This window comes from Elgaria multicarinata, chromosome 16 (assembly GCF_023053635.1).
Source record: "Elgaria multicarinata webbii isolate HBS135686 ecotype San Diego chromosome 16, rElgMul1.1.pri, whole genome shotgun sequence".
NCBI classification, from domain to species: Eukaryota; Metazoa; Chordata; class Lepidosauria; order Squamata; family Anguidae; genus Elgaria; species Elgaria multicarinata.
In genome coordinates, this window is record NC_086186.1 from 5,908,340 (window position 1) to 5,927,203 (window position 18,864).

General features: G+C 46.2%; 3 protein-coding genes across 3 annotated transcripts in view; 2 read left to right on the forward strand and 1 right to left on the reverse strand.

Moving 5' to 3' along the window:
• Nucleotides 1-18,864, forward strand: part of KLF13 (KLF transcription factor 13) — a 292,039-nt gene that overhangs the window by 245,421 nt on the left and 27,754 nt on the right. The gene's annotated exons all lie outside the window — the stretch shown is intronic.
• The window catches only part of OTUD7A (OTU deubiquitinase 7A), a 468,621-nt gene that overhangs the window by 167,520 nt on the left and 282,237 nt on the right, over nt 1-18,864 (reverse strand). The gene's annotated exons all lie outside the window — the stretch shown is intronic.
• GCNT3 (glucosaminyl (N-acetyl) transferase 3, mucin type) lies at nt 4,745-6,061 on the forward strand. Its single transcript, XM_063142296.1, has one exon. It carries the CDS (start codon nt 4,745-4,747, stop codon nt 6,059-6,061), a length of 1,317 nt encoding a protein of 438 aa, XP_062998366.1.

The following is an 18,864-nucleotide window of genomic DNA, read 5'->3' on the forward strand; positions in this document are numbered from 1 at the left end:
CAACAACCTGACTTTGCTGCAAGTGACACATTTAACGTCGCGTGTCTTTCGGCCCCAATGGGATAAAAGATGGAGAACATCTTTGAAGTTCATTAAGCCTGGTTCCTTGTTATGTGAGGGGCCAGAGTGAGGGGGGGGGGGGTCACATACTACTTTATTGCCACTGGTCATGGGTTATTATTAACTTAATTGTATGTGGTTATTGTTTGGTTGTCCAAGAAGGTTTTTTATGAATCCACTCCCAAAAGCAACATTTTCAGCCGTTAGTAAATACTGGATGTTTAAAGGCGAAATTTTGCACTGCTGGAGCAGAATATTGCAAAATAAATAATGTACTTACATCTTTGGTAATTCTGATTTTAATCAGATATACATCTTTGGTAATTCATTAATAGAAAAATCAAGTCACCTGATTAAACTGGGCCACTCATATTCAGCTGAGCACAGTTTTACATGCAACTTGGCTGTTGGCCCAAGGTGACTGGAACGGCTGCAGCAAATTACCATCAATGCTGGGTCAGAGAAGAGAAGTTAGACTGATATTTAGTAAGGCTGAAACATTTTACTGAGTAATCCGTTACATTAATTGATTAAAAGCTTTTAATCAATTAAAAATGTACTCCCAATGAATGGGTAGCAGATTTTATATACGTATATAATTTTATTTATTTATTTATTTATTACATTTTTATACCGCCCAATAGCCGAAGCTCTCTGGGCGGTTCACAATTTTAATTTCACTTTAATTTTTCATTAAAGTGCCTATAAAAACTGCAGCTGGCAAGAGCCACCTTAAAGGAGGCTCGTGGAGGAAGGAAATTGGCATTGCTTCTGCCCTGAACCACATTTGGAGTCACTCACGTGGCTTTCCCTTGAGTGCATGATTTATCTTTTAGCAATAGCTACCATGGGGTGAGGTGGGGGCTTGATCCAGATCAGGAATCTGGCATGGGGATGAAAGAGTTTTAATCCTTTATGCCCCATTGCAGCAGGCCTGGATCTGGGCCTTGTGCCTTCAATTTGCATGTGTGGAAAGCTCCAATGAAAAATCGTGCACTCAAGGGACGGTAGGATCAGATTCTGCTTAGATGAATGTGCAAATGTATTCCAGCTGTTCCTGTCTGGCCCTTGATCCAAAAATAGTATTTATATTTTCCTCTAATGTATACTTTGGGTAAGAATCCATTTCTTATGGTTGCCGGCCACTGACTGTGTCAGCAATGTTTAATCAAGAGGATTTACTATCCTATGAATTAAACTAGGGAACAGAGAGGAAGAAAAATATACAAGGAAAAGAAAATACAAAACCAGAAAGAACTGAATGGCTCAGAGCAGGGGATGATCAGTGGAGCATAGGGCTTGTCAAACAATTAAGAATGTCTAGTTAATCAGTCATCTCTCCCTTGTCACTTCCTATTTATACAAAAAAACACAGCGCTAAACCAAGTGCTGTCCTTTGTGCTATGGACTGAAGCCCAAAAAAGACTGGACAGATTTACCATGCAACTGTATGTATGTTCCTGGAGGAGCAGGTGATCAATGGCTACAAGTCCGGATGGCTGTGTGCTACCTCCAGTAAGGGTAGGAAGCCTGTGTACACCAGTTGCTGGGCAACATGGGTGGGAGGGTGTTGTTGCACTCATGTCCTCCCCATGTACAGCTGGTTCGCCACTGTGTGAATGGAGTGCTGGACTAGATGGAGCCTTGGTCTGACCCAGCAGGGCTCTTCTGATGGTCTTATGGTCACTCAGAGGTAAGTAAGTTCCACTAGAGGCAACTCCACTCAGTCATCTCATCCTGTTGTAGACATAAGAGGAGCCCTTGCTGGGTCAGACGAAAAGTCCATCTAGTCCAGCTTTGGGTCTCCTAAGATTCCTCCACAAAGCTCACTAGCCATGTAGTGGCAGCTTTGGGTTTTGGAGGCCCCTTGGGCAAGACACCCTCAATGATTCCGAGCAAACTATAAAGTGTTGGTTATCACCTTTAAAGCCCTACATGGTTTGGTAGGGAATCTACACTAGTATATGAAACGTTGTTTTCACAGGCGTTTTATTTATGACCGATTTAAAACGTAGCTGCACTACCTCTCCTCCCCACCACCTCGCTCTCCTCCTTCCATCCCGCTCTCGGGATGGAGGGAGGGAAGGAAGGAGGAGAGAGAGGTGGTGGGGAGGAGAGGTAGGGAGAGAGGAGAAGCGGCTAAGCGAGCAACTCCCGGCAGCGCACCACAGACACTGACTCGTAAATGGGGAGAGAATGAGAACGGCGAAAGCAGCACCAGCCTTCCCCACGCTCTCTCTCGTTCTCGCTCTCCCTCACTCACTAGCGTTCTCTCTCTCTCTCTCTCTCTCTCTCTCTCACACACACACACACACAAACATGCAGAAAACGCAAGTAAATGTTTTAAAACCAGCTACGTTTTAAATCGGTCATAAATAAAACGTTCAAAGCCTGTGAAAACAACGTTTCATCGCCTTCTCCCATACAATCTGCCCCGCACCCTCAGGTCCTTTGGGAAGAATCTACTTCAGCTAGCAAAAACTAGATTAACAACTGCTACCCAGAGGGCCTTCTCTTCTGCTGCTCCCAGACTGTGGAAGGGCCTGCCGGAGGAGATTCGTCTACTTAACAGTCTACTAGCATTCAAGAAAGCTATCAAGACTGATCTCTTCCGGCAGTCCTATCCAGTGGAATTTTAAGATGCTTTTAGAATGTTTTTAGGATGTTTTTAACAATGTATATTATGTTTTAATTCAGTTTTATGTATTTTATCGCTTATTGTTGTTCCCCGCCTTGATCAAAGTGGAGAGGTGGGTAAGAAATAATAATAATAATAATAATAATAATAATAATAATAATAATAATAATAATAATAATTCCCAACCACCATTGTCACTAGATGCTTTTGCTCTTCTGCTGCTTTCTCATAATTGCTAGTGCTTGCTTGCTTGATGGGCAGAGAGCCAGTGAGCAAGTTGGTTGTGGCTTCTCCTGCTCCATCTTCTCCCCAGCCCCGTTGTCCAGGCCAGAGCAGGAGGCAGGTGGACAAGCAGGCTGCAATGGTGAACGGAGGTGTGGGGGGGAGGGACTCTAGGGGGCTCTTGTGAGTGGGTCCCAGCTGGGGTGTGGGTTCTTGGCAGGTGTCCAATCAATCAATATGGGAATAATCAAACATTTCAGCAGGCGTGAGCCACACACTGCTAAGCCTATCTTAGCATCTGTGACACACCAAACTTTCTCCCCTCTGTTCCTGGAAAGATTCTTGAACAAAGAACAGGTCAGGCCTGGCAAGATTGCAACACATTTTACATCTCTATACATTCCAGGCTGACTCTCCGGTTTTCCTTTCTCCTTTCCTCATTGCTCAGCTTATGTAAAAGGAATTGGGTATAAATCACCTGGAGGATGCAGGACTCGGCACTCCCAGCCCATGGATTTAGTCACTCGGGAGCACCCTCCTCGCTAGCCCCATAGAAATACCAGAGCCCTTTGAGATTTCCCTTGTCTTTTTGCTGTCGGGCAAAGAGTCAAGGTAAAATTCTTCCGTGTTCTGGAAACCCAGGCAACCACCCACCCTGTAATCTGCTTTGGTGAGTTACTCTTAGGATCTTGATCAATAAAGTTTGAGTTGAGCTAGTTTGAGGTTTCATTTCATCTTTCAAAAGCAGCAGGCTATTTCACAGTTTTTCTCTGCTTGGTTCTTCAACAAACACACTGTCTCCTTGTGCTTAACTTCCATAGTGTCCCATCCATGAACTGGACTTCTTGGCAAATACCCTAACCAGGGGGGGTGGGATCTACACTACTGCTTTAAAGCGCTTTATAACAGTTTTGACAACTGTTGGGGCCCAGGACACACTGCATATACAGTTTTCAAAACGTTTTCAAAGTGCTTTAAAGCACTTTAAAAGCAGTAGTGTAGATCCCTGTCAAGGAGTTTAAAGGGAGCTCTGAAAAAGGAGCCAATCCTTCTCCATCTATAAAAGCCATAAGACTGTTTTCTTCTGTGGGGTGGCTAAGGGCTATTAAAAAGACGCAGGACTACCTCTGATGGCAGCCTGTCCTATCACCTCAGGGTGGGAGTGCAGACATACCTCTTGATCACAGCAGCCACAATATCTAGAAACACACACACCACACATCAGTGGAGGCTGATGTTACTGGAGCGGCTTTGCACCCTGAATAGCTCCTTTAGAGTTTGGACTCGTTCGGACTGAAACCAGAGCAGATTCACAGCCCCCCCTGATATCAAAGCCACCAGCCTTTACTGCTACACCCACAGCCCTGATCACGGCATGCTGATTACATGGGAATCACCACTTACATCTTATTCATCTCAGTACAGGCAATCATTCAGCCTCCTGAATCTACCAGAAATTCAAGTTACCTCTAAAAGGTCATTGAATGGCAAGCTACTTCCTCTTCTGAGCTCCCCATGACTTTGCTGTGGATTGCAACACGTCTGGGGTGAAGAGGTCCTGCTGCCAGCTAAGCCTCTTTCAGCCCCTCCCTGCCTGGATTGTACCTGACGATTCATCAGAACTCTCCGGTTACATTTGCATGCAGTAAAGGTATCTGGAAGGAAGGACTGAGCACCGCTAGAGCACCTGCTGCTACCAAGGTGATGCTACTCTAACAAAGTACCTTTGAATCTGCACAGAGTTTCCCCGCTTGGAAGCAGAACTTGGGACTGCATCCAGCACTAAGAAGACGTGGCAAGATTTCTTTTGTGCAGCCTCCCAAAATGCCTTTTTGGGAAAGGAGACCCGTCGGCCAGTTTTTGCGTCTGCTGGTAGTGGGGATCCTGATGCTCTTTGCCACAGTGGTGCTGAAATACACCACTTGGGAGTGTGACTTCACCCACCTGGGCGAAGACGCCATGGACCCCAAGAGCCAATCCTGCAAAGCTAGGCTCTACCAAGCCGTGAGACTCTCTTCCACGGGCAACATCAATTGCTCTCGGATCAGCAGAGGGGACATAACAGCCATTGAGGAGGCTCTGATGTACAGGTTGCAGCGTGGGAACAAGAGGGCCCCCTTGGAGGAGAAGGAATACTTGAACATGACCAAGGACTGTGGGTTCTTCAAAGGAAGCAGGAAATTTATCGAGTTCCCACTGAGCAAAGAAGAGGAAGGCTTCCCCATTGCTTATTCCATGGTGGTCCATGAGAAGATTGAGATGTTTGAAAGGCTATTAAGGTCCATCTACACCCCCCAGAATGTGTACTGTGTCCATGTCGACAGGAAAGCCCCTGAACCTTTCCAAGCGGCAGTCCGGGCAATCGTCTCCTGCTTTGAGAATGTCTTTCTGGCATCGAAGCAGGAGAGTGTGGTGTATGCCTCTTGGTCCAGGGTTCAAGCTGATTTGAACTGCATGGAAGAACTACTGCAGAGCAAGGTGAGTTGGAATTATCTCCTGAACACCTGTGGAACCGACTTCCCTATCAAGACCAACGTGGAGATCATCCAAGCCCTAAAACTTTTGAATGGGAAAAACAACATGGAGTCAGAGAAACCCTCTGGGGCTAAAAAGGGCCGTTGGAAATATCGCCATAACGTGACGAATTCCGTGGTCCGAACCAACATAGAGAAGAGCCCCCCTCCTCAAAGTACCCCAATGTTCACAGGTAATGCATATGTCGTGGTCACCCGCGAGTTTGTCCAACACCTCTTCGAAGATCCGACTGCAAAACAGTTACTGGAGTGGTCCAAAGACACTTACAGTCCAGATGAGCATCTTTGGGCCACTTTGCACCGGATGCCAGGAGTGCCGGGCTCAGTCCCTTTTGATGGCAAATTCGATCTTACAGATATGAACGCCATTGCGAGAGCAGTGAAGTGGTCCTACAATGCTGGAGAGGTCAGGAAAGGGGCTTCTTACCCCCCTTGTTCAGGTGTCTACCAGCGGGCGGTGTGTATCTATGGAATAGGTGACCTCCCCTGGCTGATCAGCCAGCACCACCTGTTCGCCAACAAGTTTGATCCCAGAGTCGATGAGAATGCCATACAATGTTTGGAAGAGTACCTACGCTACAAATCAGTCTACAGGAAGGGGCTTTGAGTGAGCGCCTGTATGATGACTCAGTAAGGGGGACTGTGTAGAGACGGCCATTTTGAGAACCTGGCAATTTTCTATGCAGTGTGACTTCAGCCTTTTTGAAGCACTTGACAGGCAGTAGCCTCTCCCTGATGAGATCACAGGTGCAAACCTGTGGATGTCGCAATGGACAAGGAAGGCGGACAGCATTTTCCCCAACAGGGACATGGGGAGGAAGGTGACTTGCAGAATACGAAAAGCAAATGTGGCCATGAGAAAAATGCCAAAATGTGTAACAGTGCAATAACTTTTGGAGGTTAACTCAAAGGCTGCAACAAATGTGCAAGCTTTTGAGATCTCCAGATCATTTCATCAGGTAAGGCATTACAAAAAGCAGGTTGGCAGGGGGAGAGGCAAAGGAGGGGGAAATCTGACTTGGTTCTTAAGTTATGATCATCATGATGTCTGTATAGTCAGAGTCAGCTGCATTTTGCAACCTGCGCTCAATGCTAGATTTGTTAGTCATCGTCCTGCCTTAGGCGGGTTCTTTGCCTCCAAAAAAAAAAAAAAAAGAAGAAGAGTGTATCTAAGTCAAAATCCTGAAAAGAGTTTTTTGTAATGTAGGGGGTATTGTAATGTCTTTTATGATTTTTAAAATACACACTCGAGGGTATATGAAGAAAAAGGTGGGCATGTTGTTGTTTAATTTGTTCACTTTCCTGTACGTTAAATGTATATGAATTGCAGTGACTGTGCATTTACCATGTATGAAGTATGATGGGAAGGTTTCAGCACTCACAATGTAGCACGCTGAAAATCCTCTCTTGAGTCAAGCTGCTTCAAGTAGCGCTTGAGTGAAACGCAGGTGAGCCCAACTTAACCTGGGCACTTAACCAGGGGTGGGGGTCTTATTTCTCACTGTAGGAACTTAATAGTGTTTTGCTCTCCCCACTTCTACAAGTGGTAGAAAATCTGTGTTACATGCTGCCAGTTTCCGTGTGAGAGGATACCTTCTTCAGTGTCCAAGACACGCCACTCTCCACCATTTTTATTTACAAAGTATTTTTCAGTTTTCCAATTGCAAATTTGAAACCTTTGGCCTCTGCCACCTTAATTTCCCATGACTGCCTCTGGGCAGTTCACGTCCTTTGTGACGGGCTGTGCCCACCCATGGCAGCCATTTCATGGTTGTGCTCAGGACTGTTTCTCAAATTTCCAAATGGGTCCACTGGCTCAAAAGGTTGCCTACCCATTTGGTAGCCTATAACGGAGTATTGGTTCCTCCCAGTTTCCTTTTCATCAAGCAGATTTTGCACTCCCTTCACTGGCTACAGCCCAGCTTCATAACTGTTTCTCTGCAGCTTCCACCCATGGAAGTGGGGTGTGTTTAATAGCTAGTAGCTAACAGCCATCAAAAGCCATCCAAGAATAACATCAAGCCAAGGGGGAGACCAACCTGGCAAATCTATTGGATGGAGAAGAAGCAGTAACAGCAGCAGGGACTTTGTTTCCCCCTCCCTACTAGGAAGAACACCCAGCTCCACATTACGGTTGTCCTGGGACTGCAGAAGGAAGGACTCTCTAGCCCCAACCTTCAGCCACAGGAACAAGAGTCGCCAATTGCTATTCAAGCAAGAACACCAGCAAGGGAAGATCAGCCTGGCTCAAGGTGCATTTAAATGCCTCTTTACATCTCACCGCCTTGCTTCTTGCCTTGAAAAACTACTCTCCCTTCTTGTCCTTTTCCCTCCACTGCCCTTCCCTTGTGTATCTCTTGTCTTTTTAAGTTTGTACGCCTGATGGCAAGACCCATCTGTCTATTATTATTATTATTATCATCATCATCATCATCGCTCTGAACCACTTTGGGAGAAAATAATTGTCTGAAAAGCCAGATTAAAATTACAATAAATTAATAAATTAACAAATACATTGATGCCAACATCTTTGAGTCAACAGCGTAGACGCATATTTACTTAGTAGCTAAACAAAAAGCAATGAAAAGGGCAGCTTCCCATAACCAAAAAAAGAAAAAGAGAAGAGGACGTTTACCGTGATATATTGCAAAATAGTAACGTATCAGAATTCTTTCGGGAGCTCAGCTTTCCAATTTTAGAGAATACGGTAATAATCATATTTAATGTTAAAAAAAAGGTTGGGTCAGAAAAGGGATATTGAAGGAACAACCACGTCTGTAGCGTAGATATGCATGCCCACAGATGACACAAGGCACATCTAGTAGAGGAGAATGTGTAAAAGTTCATAGGATAAAAAGATGACAAAGGTCCGCCAGTGTTGGCAATTTTTATTGGCACATCCTTCACTGAATGTACGTGAGCTATAAGATATCATGGAGTGATGAGGGGTTTCTGCCTCTCAACCACGGATGTGGTTTAATACCTTGCAAATCTGCAGGCAAATATGATGGCTTATCCTGAGCAGCGACGTAACCTTGGGTGTCAAATATTCTGTTAGCTTTTCATGTGGCAACGCCAGGTACACAAAACTCACAATGCCTGTAGTGCTTTCGGCTTCTTCCGCTCTGTTTCACTTGTGTTCTCCTTCGCTTTGGTTTACAGAAAAATTAAGTTGCTGCGCTCTGTCACCACGCAGGAAAGTTAGAGGTTCGTAACGTATTTGCCGTTTCTTTGTCAGTGTCTGTGGTCTACAAATGTAGTTGTAGACTGCAGAGCTGAAGAGGAAGAACAAAGAGAAGTAGTGAAAGAGTCTAGTTTAATTTCCTGCATCCCCCCACGTTTGTTCGTCTCAAAATTGCCACTTTGATTGTAAGCGTTACGAAGTTCCTTCTTGGATGGGGCAAATCCATCCAGACTAGAACAACTATTGCTATAGAGGTAGGGTGGCCATATGAAAAGGAAGGCAGGGCTCCTGTATCTTTAACAGTTGCATAGAAAAGGGAATTTCAGCAGGTGTCATTTGTATGCATGCAGCACAGGGCCAGATCTACACTTAGCAGGATATAACACTTTGAAAACGTTTTGAAGACTGTCTAGGGAGTGTGTCCTGGGCCTCAACAGTTGTCACTACTGTTATAAATCGTTTTAAAGCAGTAGTGTAGATTCTGCACTAGTGAAATTTCCACTTCATCACAACAGTTAAAGCTGCAGGAGCTATACTGCAGCTATACTGTGACCAGATTTAAAAGAGGGCAGGGCACCTGCAGCTTTAATGGTTGTGATGAAGAGGAAATTTCACCAGGTTTTCCATATATACAAATACCTGCTGAAACTCGCTTGTCTATGCAACTGTTAAAGATACATGAGCCCTGTGCTCCTTTTCATAGGGTCACCCTACACTGGCAGTACCTGCATTTAACCGCCTTTGGTCTGCCATGGCAGCTTGCCATCAAGGAAACACAAATTAGCACTAGAACCCCAACCACGTTACCTTGTTATCTCCCACATCAGTAGAACAAAGTAAAAGAGGATAAACAGTTTCTTTCTCTTCCATTGGATGGCTGTATGCTCCAGGAAAGGCCACTAAATAAACAGGAAGAGGAGGGGAGGTAAAGTCCAAAGTTTGGAAATCCAAGGGCAGTTCAACGTAATGACGTGCACTTCCTCCTTCTCAGTGCCCCAGTTTTTCTCCCTCTCTCATGATACTAGTACTCAAGGCCACCCAATGAAATCAATGAGCACTAGATTCGGGGTGGGGGTACATAAAAGCATCCTCCATCCTGGTGCCCTCCAGATGTTTTGGACTAGAACTCCCATGATTCCCAGTCAGCATGGCCGTACTTCTTCCTTACATGCTGACTAGGGATTATGCGAGTTCTAGTCCAACACATCAGGTAAAAATACGAGCTTTATCACACCAGCGTTACACTGTGCAATCACTACGAATTGCATGCAAAGGACTCAGAAGTTTCCCACTTTATAATCTGCTTTGATTGTGAAGTACTCCCATGCAGCCTGCCTTAATTGTGCAATAAAGCAAAAAGATTTGCCGTATTTAGCCCCTACATTTTGAGCGTATCTTCCGAGCCACTGCTGGGGTGCAGGAGCAGGATTTTAAAGAAATGCTTATATCTGCATAAGCTTTAAAGATAAAGGCACCAAAACTGGCACAGTAATAGATATTCGGGAGAGCTTTAAGCATACCAAATTTGAATGGAATTGGGTCATCCTTTGATTTTTTAATGATTTTTTTACATTTCCCCCCTTAAACTCACTTCCTGGTATGCAAAGGATTGCTGCCTCCCAGTAGCAAAAACAACAACTGCGAAAGCTTAGCGCTACGGGGATAATCCGAGGGAAGCAGGTACGAGGGATGAAGCTTTCAGTGGCTCTTATGTTTTGTGTACCTGGCCTTACAACATAAAAACCCTACAGAATTTCCAGCCCTACCTGAAATTGCAAACCATTGTACTGGTGTATTTGCTAGGAATGCAGGTGAAGGCAGGGTCTACAATACCGCTTTAAAACAGTTAATGATGTTGGGGCCCAGGGCACACTCCGTGTGCAGTTCTCAAACCGTTTTCAAAATGTCAGATCCAGCTTGGGGTAGAGCTGGCCGTAGTCTCACAGTTTGCAATGGTCAGCCTCCAAAGATATGCTGCTTCTCAGGCCATGCCTTCATACCTGGCTGCAGAATTGCGTACAACCATCCACTGACCATTTCTCTTCCCCGCTCCCACCTGAATAACCCATCGCAACTCGATTATAAAAGATGTAGGTAGCTATGTTGATCCATTGGAAGGGGAAAATCCCGCCAATAACAGTAAGGCAGCACAGGAAAGCAACCTCCAGCCTGCAGGCCTAAACCAGCCCATGGCCTTACCCAATCCAGGTCCTATAAACCTGAAACCTACAAACCCATGATCTAAGGGGATAGGGGCCACGAGCACTAAGGAAGAGGAGGAAGTTGGCGAAGGAGAAAAAGAAGCCTTTTTTTTGTACCAAAGGAGGCTGAAAGGTCAAGCAATTGATTGATTGATTGCATTTTTATACCGCCCAATAGCCAAAGCTCCCTGGGCAGTTCACAAAATGTCTTAGGTAGCTGTAGGTGTGTCACACAGTGCTTTTTGGAGCACATATTAATATGGAATTAGTCAAATGGATGCAACCCATTGCCAACTAGCACCCATAGGTGATTAATAGGGATTGCAAGATCAATGAACATGGAGGGCGCATTTGGCCACTCCTTGGATTTGCTGAGACCAAGTTCTGCAAGGCCAAATTTGCTAGTTCTTACTGCAGCCTCCCTTTCAAACATTTCAAGTTTAGGAAGGAGGGAACTGACAGTCCCCATTCTCTTGTTTCTTTCCTTGTTTCACTCTTTCTCCCAAAACTATTTGAAGCATGTTTAGAAATACCTTTCCCCTACGAGTTTATTTTATTTATTTGGAGAACCACCCAGAGAGTTTCGGCTATTGGGCGGCATAGATACACAGTAAATGAACGTTAAACTGACGTTCACCCTGTCAGATGAATTAATGCATTCTGATGTGGCAAGAGACAACTCCCTCTTTAGTGGAAAGAAAGCAAAAATTAACAACTCATGATAAAATTCTGACAATATGCTCCCCTCCCTTCATGGGATGGTTCCAGGCATCAGAACAAACATTAAAAATTCTACCTGTAGGTTTAAGCACGTATCGGACCTCCCCACCCAGCAAATGTCACATGAAAAAGACTGCACCATGAACCCAACACTTTTGGTGGGGTGATGCATCAGCACTGGGTCAAGAACATAAGAAAAACGATGCTGGATCAGACCAAGGGTCCATCTAGTCCAGCACTCTGTTCACACAGTGGCCAGCCAGCTGCCCACATGATACCCACAAGAGGACAGGAGTGCAACAGCACCCTCCCACCCATGTTCCCCAGCAACTGGTGCACACAGGCTTACTGCCTCAAATACTGGAGATAGCACACAACCATCAGGGCTAGTAGCCATCGATAGCCTTCGCCTCCAGGAATTTATCCACCCCCCCTTTTAAAGCCATCCCAATTGGTGGCCATCACCATATCTTGTGGTAGTGGGTTGTATCCACTATCCCTACCATGTGCTGATATGTCCCTCCCCACCAAAGGCCCACCAGCATCTCCTGGGCTTCTACCTTCTTACTTTAACATTGGTCCTGGACCCAGCAGAAACAACCTGTCATGATCGCGTGAGAGCCATGGCCAGTGCCAGCCCTTCAGGGTAGATCACTGCTCCATGTGTACGTTACCCTTCCTCTGCCTTTGCCACCTCCTGCTTTAAATTAGTTAGGCCACACAGAGCGTGAGCAGGCAACCTCCACTCTCTAGTGTCTACTTGGGAGAAGGACAGCTGGCTAAACCACAGTCTCCACCGGCCGGTCCCGAATAGGTCCTCCCTTCTTCGGTGCCTCTCTTAGGACTTTGTAAGCATTATCCGAACAGTGTAGGCAGCATAAAAGGAAACAACCAACCCTTGAAGGTACAAATATGGGACGTAATCCAGCCCTGTAATCCAATCAAGCAAGTTTATTAAACTGTGAAAATAGGGCAGAAAAAAGAAAGTAGTGAGGAGGAAGAATGAAACAGAAAAACAAATCCTGGTCTACCTAAAGTCAATACTGAGTACGATAGGGAAGTGCTAGGCTTATGTTGTGGTCCCTTGTTAACAATCCTTGGAGCATCTTGAATGGGCCAATGTAGATGGAGTGGAGCCAAGCAGGATCCAGGAAGGGACTTTTGGGCAGGAGGTGGCTTTGATTGACAGCCAGCCCGAGATTAGCTGATGGGCATCACGTCGTGTAGGGAGAGGATGCCCAGGAAAGGGTCTGCCCCTGCCACATCTCAACACCGGCTGCTCTGGCTGCTCAAAGCTGAGCTACTGTAGTTAATAGCCCCAATTTGTTATTGAGCAGGTTTAAAGGGTGTATAATCATTGAGCAAGAGCCCTTCCACACATTTGGATGGCTTTAAAAGGGGTTTGGAATAATCCCTGGAGGAGGAGGAGGAGGAGGCGACGGCGGCGGCTATCAATGGCTACTAGCCCTGATGGTTGTGTGCTGCCTCCAGTATCTGAGGCAGTAAGCCTGTGTGCACCAGCTGCTGGGGAACATGGGTGGGAGGGTGCTGTTGCACCATGTCCTGCTCAGTTGGTCCCTGGCCGATGGCTGGTTGGCCCCTGTGTGAACAGAGTGCTGGACTAAATGGACCCTCGGTCTGATCCAGCATCAGGGTTCCTCTTATGTTCTTATTACGCAATGAACCTGAGTTTGCTGTCGCATATGTTAGCTTGGCTGACTGACGAGTGCAGCTATGAGCAAACACTTTGGCCGTTGCCTGGCATGGATCTTCCGTAGAGAACCTTCCTAGCTGAAATTTAAGCAACATCCATTCAGCCCTTCCTGGCTGGATTTTCGCTTCTCACCTTGGGCCGGCCACTGACACAGCAACAGCATTCCCTTTGTTCCCATAACAACCATGTCTTGGTTTGTGCTTGAACAGCAAACCACACAGCACAGCACAGTGCCAAAGGACACGCTCTTTGATGCAAAATAGAACCATTCATGGAGAAGAAGCTTTGTGGTTTTCCAGGTCACCTGGAAACAGCCTCTAAACCAGTGGACTTCAACTGGTGTGTCGTGACCCCAAAGTGGCTAGTGAGATCAGTCCAAAAGCGTCACAGCAAAGCTGTGGCCGCCATGTTGGGCAATTGTGAAAGCGGGGCCCATTTTGCAGGTTGGGGGTCCAAGGTGGGTCTGGACCAGTTGAAGACCACTGCTCTAGATGGTCTCTCTCTGCCTTCCAGTCTTCACCGCTGTCTATTATCTTTGGAAAATCATGGAAGACAGGTAAGGTGCTGGATGACTGGAGGAGGGCTGTCAATCTGTAAGCACCTTGAAAACAATGCAGTGATTACTAGAAGCCAACATGGATTTGTCAGGAACAAATCCTGCCAGACTAATTTGATCTCATTTTTTGATCAGGTAACCTCCCTTGTGGACTGTGTCATATATCTTGACTTCAGCAAAGCTTTTGACAAAGTACCACATGACATTCTGATTAACAAACTAGCTAAAAGTGGGCTAGATGGAACAACTATTAGGTGGATTCACAGTTGGCTTCAGAATCGGACTCAAAGAGTGCTTACCAATGGAACCTTCTCAAACTGGGGAGAGGTAACAAGTGGGGTACTGCAGGGCTCAGTCCTGGGCCCAGTGCTCTTCAACGTTTTTATTAATGATTTGGACGAGGAGGTGCAGGGAACGCTTATCAAATTTGCAGATGACACCAAATTGGGTGGGATAGCTAATACCCCTGGAAGAAAGAAACAAACTTCAAAGTGATCTTGATAGGCTGAAGTGCTGGGCTGAAAACAACAGAATGAAATTTAATAGGGATAAATGCCAAGTTCTACATCTAGGAAATAGAAACCAAATGAACAGTTACAAGATGGGGGATACTTGGGTCAGCAATACTACAAACAAGAAGGATCTTGGAATTGTTGTAGATCACAAGCTGAATATGAGCCAACAGTGCGATATGGCTGCAAGAAAGGCAAATGCTATTTTGGGCTGCATTAATAGAAGTATAGCTTCCAAATCACGTTAGGTACTGGTTCCTCTCTATTTGGCCCTGGTTAGGCCTCATCTAGAGTATTGCGTCCAGTTCTGGGCTCCACAATTCAAGAAGGACGCAGACAAGCTGGAGCGTGTTCAGAGGAGGGCAACCAGGATGATCAGGGGTCTGGAAACAAAGCCCTATGAAGAGAGACTGAAAGAACTGGGCCTGTTTAGCCTGGAGAAGAGAAGATTGAGGGGAGACATGAGAGCACTCTTCAAATACTTAAAAGGTTGTCACACAGAGGAGGGCCAGGATCTCTTATCGATCCTCCCAGAGTGCAGGACACGGAATAATGGGCTCAAGTTACAAGAAGCCAGATTCTGGCTGAACATCAGGAAAAGCTTCCTGACTGTTAGAGGAGTATGACAATGGAACCGGTTACCTAGGGAGGTTGTGGGCTCTCCCACACTAGGGGCATTCAAGAGGCAGCTGGACAACCATCTGTCAGGGATGCTTTAGGGTGGATTCCTGAATAGAGCAGGGGTTTGGACTCGATGGCCTTGTAGGCCCCTTCCAACTCTGCTATTCTATGATTTGGCATATTCCAAAACCTTTGAAACGGAGTTGGCTCCTGGTTTTGGAAGGTTCTTAGGCAAAGCCCCCTCACTGGACCCCCTCCCCTTAGGAGCCTACCTTTCCACTGCCATTGTTACCAGCTCCTCCTCCTCCTCCTCCTCCTCCTCCTCCTCCTCCTCATTGCCACCACTTTTTTATGGGACAGCCAGAGAGCCAGAGAGCAAGTAGGACATAGCATCTCCTTTCACTATCATCGTCTGGGCCAGAACAAGAGGCAGGTGAACAAGGAGGCTGCAATGGCGAAGAAGAGGAGCAACTGCAGGGGTCTCTGGTCAGTGGGCCCCTGCTAGGTTGGGGGCTCTCGGCAGGTGCCCGACCACACCTACCGGTGACACCAGCCCTGCTTTGAAGGGTCACCGCAAATTGCAAGAAGCAAGTTAGCAGGCATTGTGACCCCTACAAGCTCAAGGTAGCCATCAGCCATGGATTAGGGCCTGACTTCCTTTGGAAACACCTGGCTTTTGCTAAACTGCTGGGGGGCTGCAAAAACAGGTTTCTCAAGCTCCTGGGTGAGTCGCTGTACAGGGCTGGGGGCCCGCAGATTGCAAAAGATGGTGGTAGCTGCAGGCACTTCCGCATCCCCAGTTTTGACTGTCTCTGCCCTGAACAAGGAAACCAGACAGCGACTGAAAAGAACCCCGTTCCTGAACTCCCTACAAAAGGGTTGCATAATATTGACTTGCACACTGTCATTGCCAACTCTTGAAATCCAAAACCTGGCAAGGAGTCAAGAAACAAACCTGTTTGGTTCACTTCCAGCTCAGGTTCAGCTGTAAAATTGTTCCTGTTATAACGTGCTTCAGGCCAGACTTGGTAGGGTCTCAGTTCTGGGTGCCAAGGACAAGCGTGGAAACCGGTCCAGTTTGAAAACACAATTCTCAGACGAAGTGAGAACCCCCTGGGGGAGGGCTGTACCACTTCAGAGTACACACGACTAAATGGTCCTCCATACAAAGAAATAAATCCCTGCTCATAGAAAACTGGCACACCAGGAAGAAGGGCAGGCTCAGCCTCTTCTCTTTGGCATTTAGCTTTCTGAGGGGCAGGAATATTGTGTATGGAAGAACATTCCACCTTGCATCTCTGCCACCTGCATTTTGAAGTGGGTTAAACCGAGAAGCACGTTGGCCGGTTTGTGAAAAGAAGGGTGTCATGGCAGCTGCCTCTCATCAATACTAGGGGTGTGCTCTGCTCTGTTATGGATCCCCAAATCCAAAGTGGAGTGGGCCAATCCAGATCTCCTAAGACTGGTTCCGGAGCAGATTGGGGGAGGTCTGGATTGACCCGAAGCGATTCGTAATGGTCCGAAACGATTCAGACCATTCTGAAACTTCGGAGCCAGGAAAGTGGGGAGGGGAGCTTACCTGGTTGCCCCGTCCACCTCTGCTGTGGTCCATGCGGCAGTCGAAGGCGTGGGCGTGGGCGGCAGTCGAAGCTGCTGCACGGACCACGGCGGCGACGGAGCCAAGTAAGTGGGGGAGGGGGCTTATTCAGCCCCCATTTTGTACCCCCTTCCCACTTACCTGTCTCTTCCGTCCACCGCAGAGGCAGGTAAGTGGGGAAGGGGGGAAATGGCATCCAAATATCAATCCGAACCTCCGGATGTCACTCTGGAGCAGATCGGCGGAGGTCCGGATCGACCCGAAGTGGCTCAGGCCTGATCTGGAAGGTCCGGATCGGGATCTGAAGCAGTTTGGGGAGGGTGTGCACAGCCCTAATCAGTACCATGAAATACACATGAAATAAAAGTAATTAGAATACTTGGCAGTAAATTTGCAAGAATGCCATTTTCATCTGCGCAGTTGCTTGAGTGCATTGCGGTGCTAACCCTTAGAAGCCTTTTGCTTTGCATCTTCCCCCGTCTTCCAGTACACACCTGGTTCTTCTAAGTAGCTGATACCTCCCGCTTGTTCTCAGTAGCTCTGTTTCGGCTCCAGTCCTTTCAGCACTCAGCCACCAGAGTTTGCAATTAGAAGGAATGGCAGAGGTTTACTGGTTGGTTCCAGTTCACTTGGAGCCCCTCTGTCTAGAAACAAACACAGGTATTACACTTCTGGGTTGATCCAGGAGTACTTGTGTATGCCCAAATGCAATGATAAACTCAGGACATCCCCTCTACAACATGTCTGGCACTGACGATTATGTGCTTTTACCAATTATTAAAAACATATTTGTTTACACACTAGCTTTTCTTAGCCATTAAATTGTCTAAATGTTGCTGTGCTTCTATAACGATATGTTTGTTTTATGATTTGTTGCAGACCATGTCAGGGTTTCAAAAACTGGAAAAGGTATACACATATTTTTAAATTAAATAAACAAATGCAACTCAAAACGGCCATTCATTACAGCAACTCTTAAGGCTTTGCTGTTGTCTCTGTTGTAATACAAGCACACTGCCAGCCAAACAGGAAGAAAGAAGACATTAATAAATATGACGATTGAATAAACAACTAATCGCAAAAGTCAATGTTGATTTTATGTGTACGTCAAAAGCTCAGGCACGACTCCCAGTGATAAGGAATTCTTAGGACAGCTGTCAAAGGAAGTAATGCAACGCAGAACAACATCACTAAAAGTCTTTCCAGTAGATCACATGAATGCAAAGCCATTGCAGACTGAGTGCAGTAACATAACATTTCCTTAAAGGCTGCAATTTGCTGTAGCTTTACCATATTATTAATTAAATATTTATTATTATTATTATTATTATTATTATTATTATTATTATTATTATTTCCCACCTTTTTCTCATTACTAAGACTCAAGGCAGCTTTACAAATTAAAACTTCTGCAGTTAAAACCTATATCTATCTATAGATAGATAGATAGATAGATATATTACAATATAACATTTTAAAACATTCAAAATAAGAGTAATAAAAAAAAATCCAATATATAAACAACACGGAAATAGACTACTCCCCAAAGAAAGTTTTTGCCTGCCTTCAGAAGGGCACCAGGGAGGGAGCCAGACTAGCTTCCATGGAAAAGGAGTTCCTGAGCCCCGGGGCAGCCACCGAGAAGGCCCTCTGCTGCATTCCCACCAGGCGTGCCTGTGATGGTGGTGGCACCAAGAGAAGGGCCTCCCCTGAAGATCTCAGAGGACAGGCAGGCTTGGAAGGGAGAAAAGGTCTTTCAGATAACCTGGACCCAAGCTGTATAGAGCTTCATAACCTGTAGGTCAGTTGGGTTTCAGGCCTGGTTTTGGTACAGGAACAGCCTTGGTCGCCCTGTATGATGACCTACGTTGGGAGAAAGACAGGGGGAGTGTGACTTTGTGGATTCTCCTTGATCTCTGAGCAGCTTTCAATACCATCAAACATGGTACCCTTCTGGGACAACTGTCTGAGTTGGGAGTGGGAGGTGTTGCATTGCCGTGGTTCCGCTTCTACTTGATGGGTCGGCTCCAAAAGGTGGTGCTTGGGGGACATTGCTGGGCCCCATGGATTCTCCAGTATGGGGTTCTGCAGGGGTCAGTCTAGTCCGCCATGTTGTTCAACATCTATATGAAATCGTTGAGTGCGGTCATCCGGAGTTTTGGAGTAAGTTGTCATCAGTACGCTGATGACACACAGCTCTATTTCTCCTTTTCATCTTCATCAGGTGAAGCTGTGGATGTGCTGAACCAGTGCCTGGCCACGGCAATGGACTGGATGAGGGCTAATAAACTGAAACTCAATCCAG

Coding starts and splice junctions, on each gene's coding strand:
- GCNT3 (XM_063142296.1), top strand. CDS start 4,745: ATGCCTTTTTGGGAAAGGAGACCCGTCGGCCAGTTTTTGCGTCTGCTG.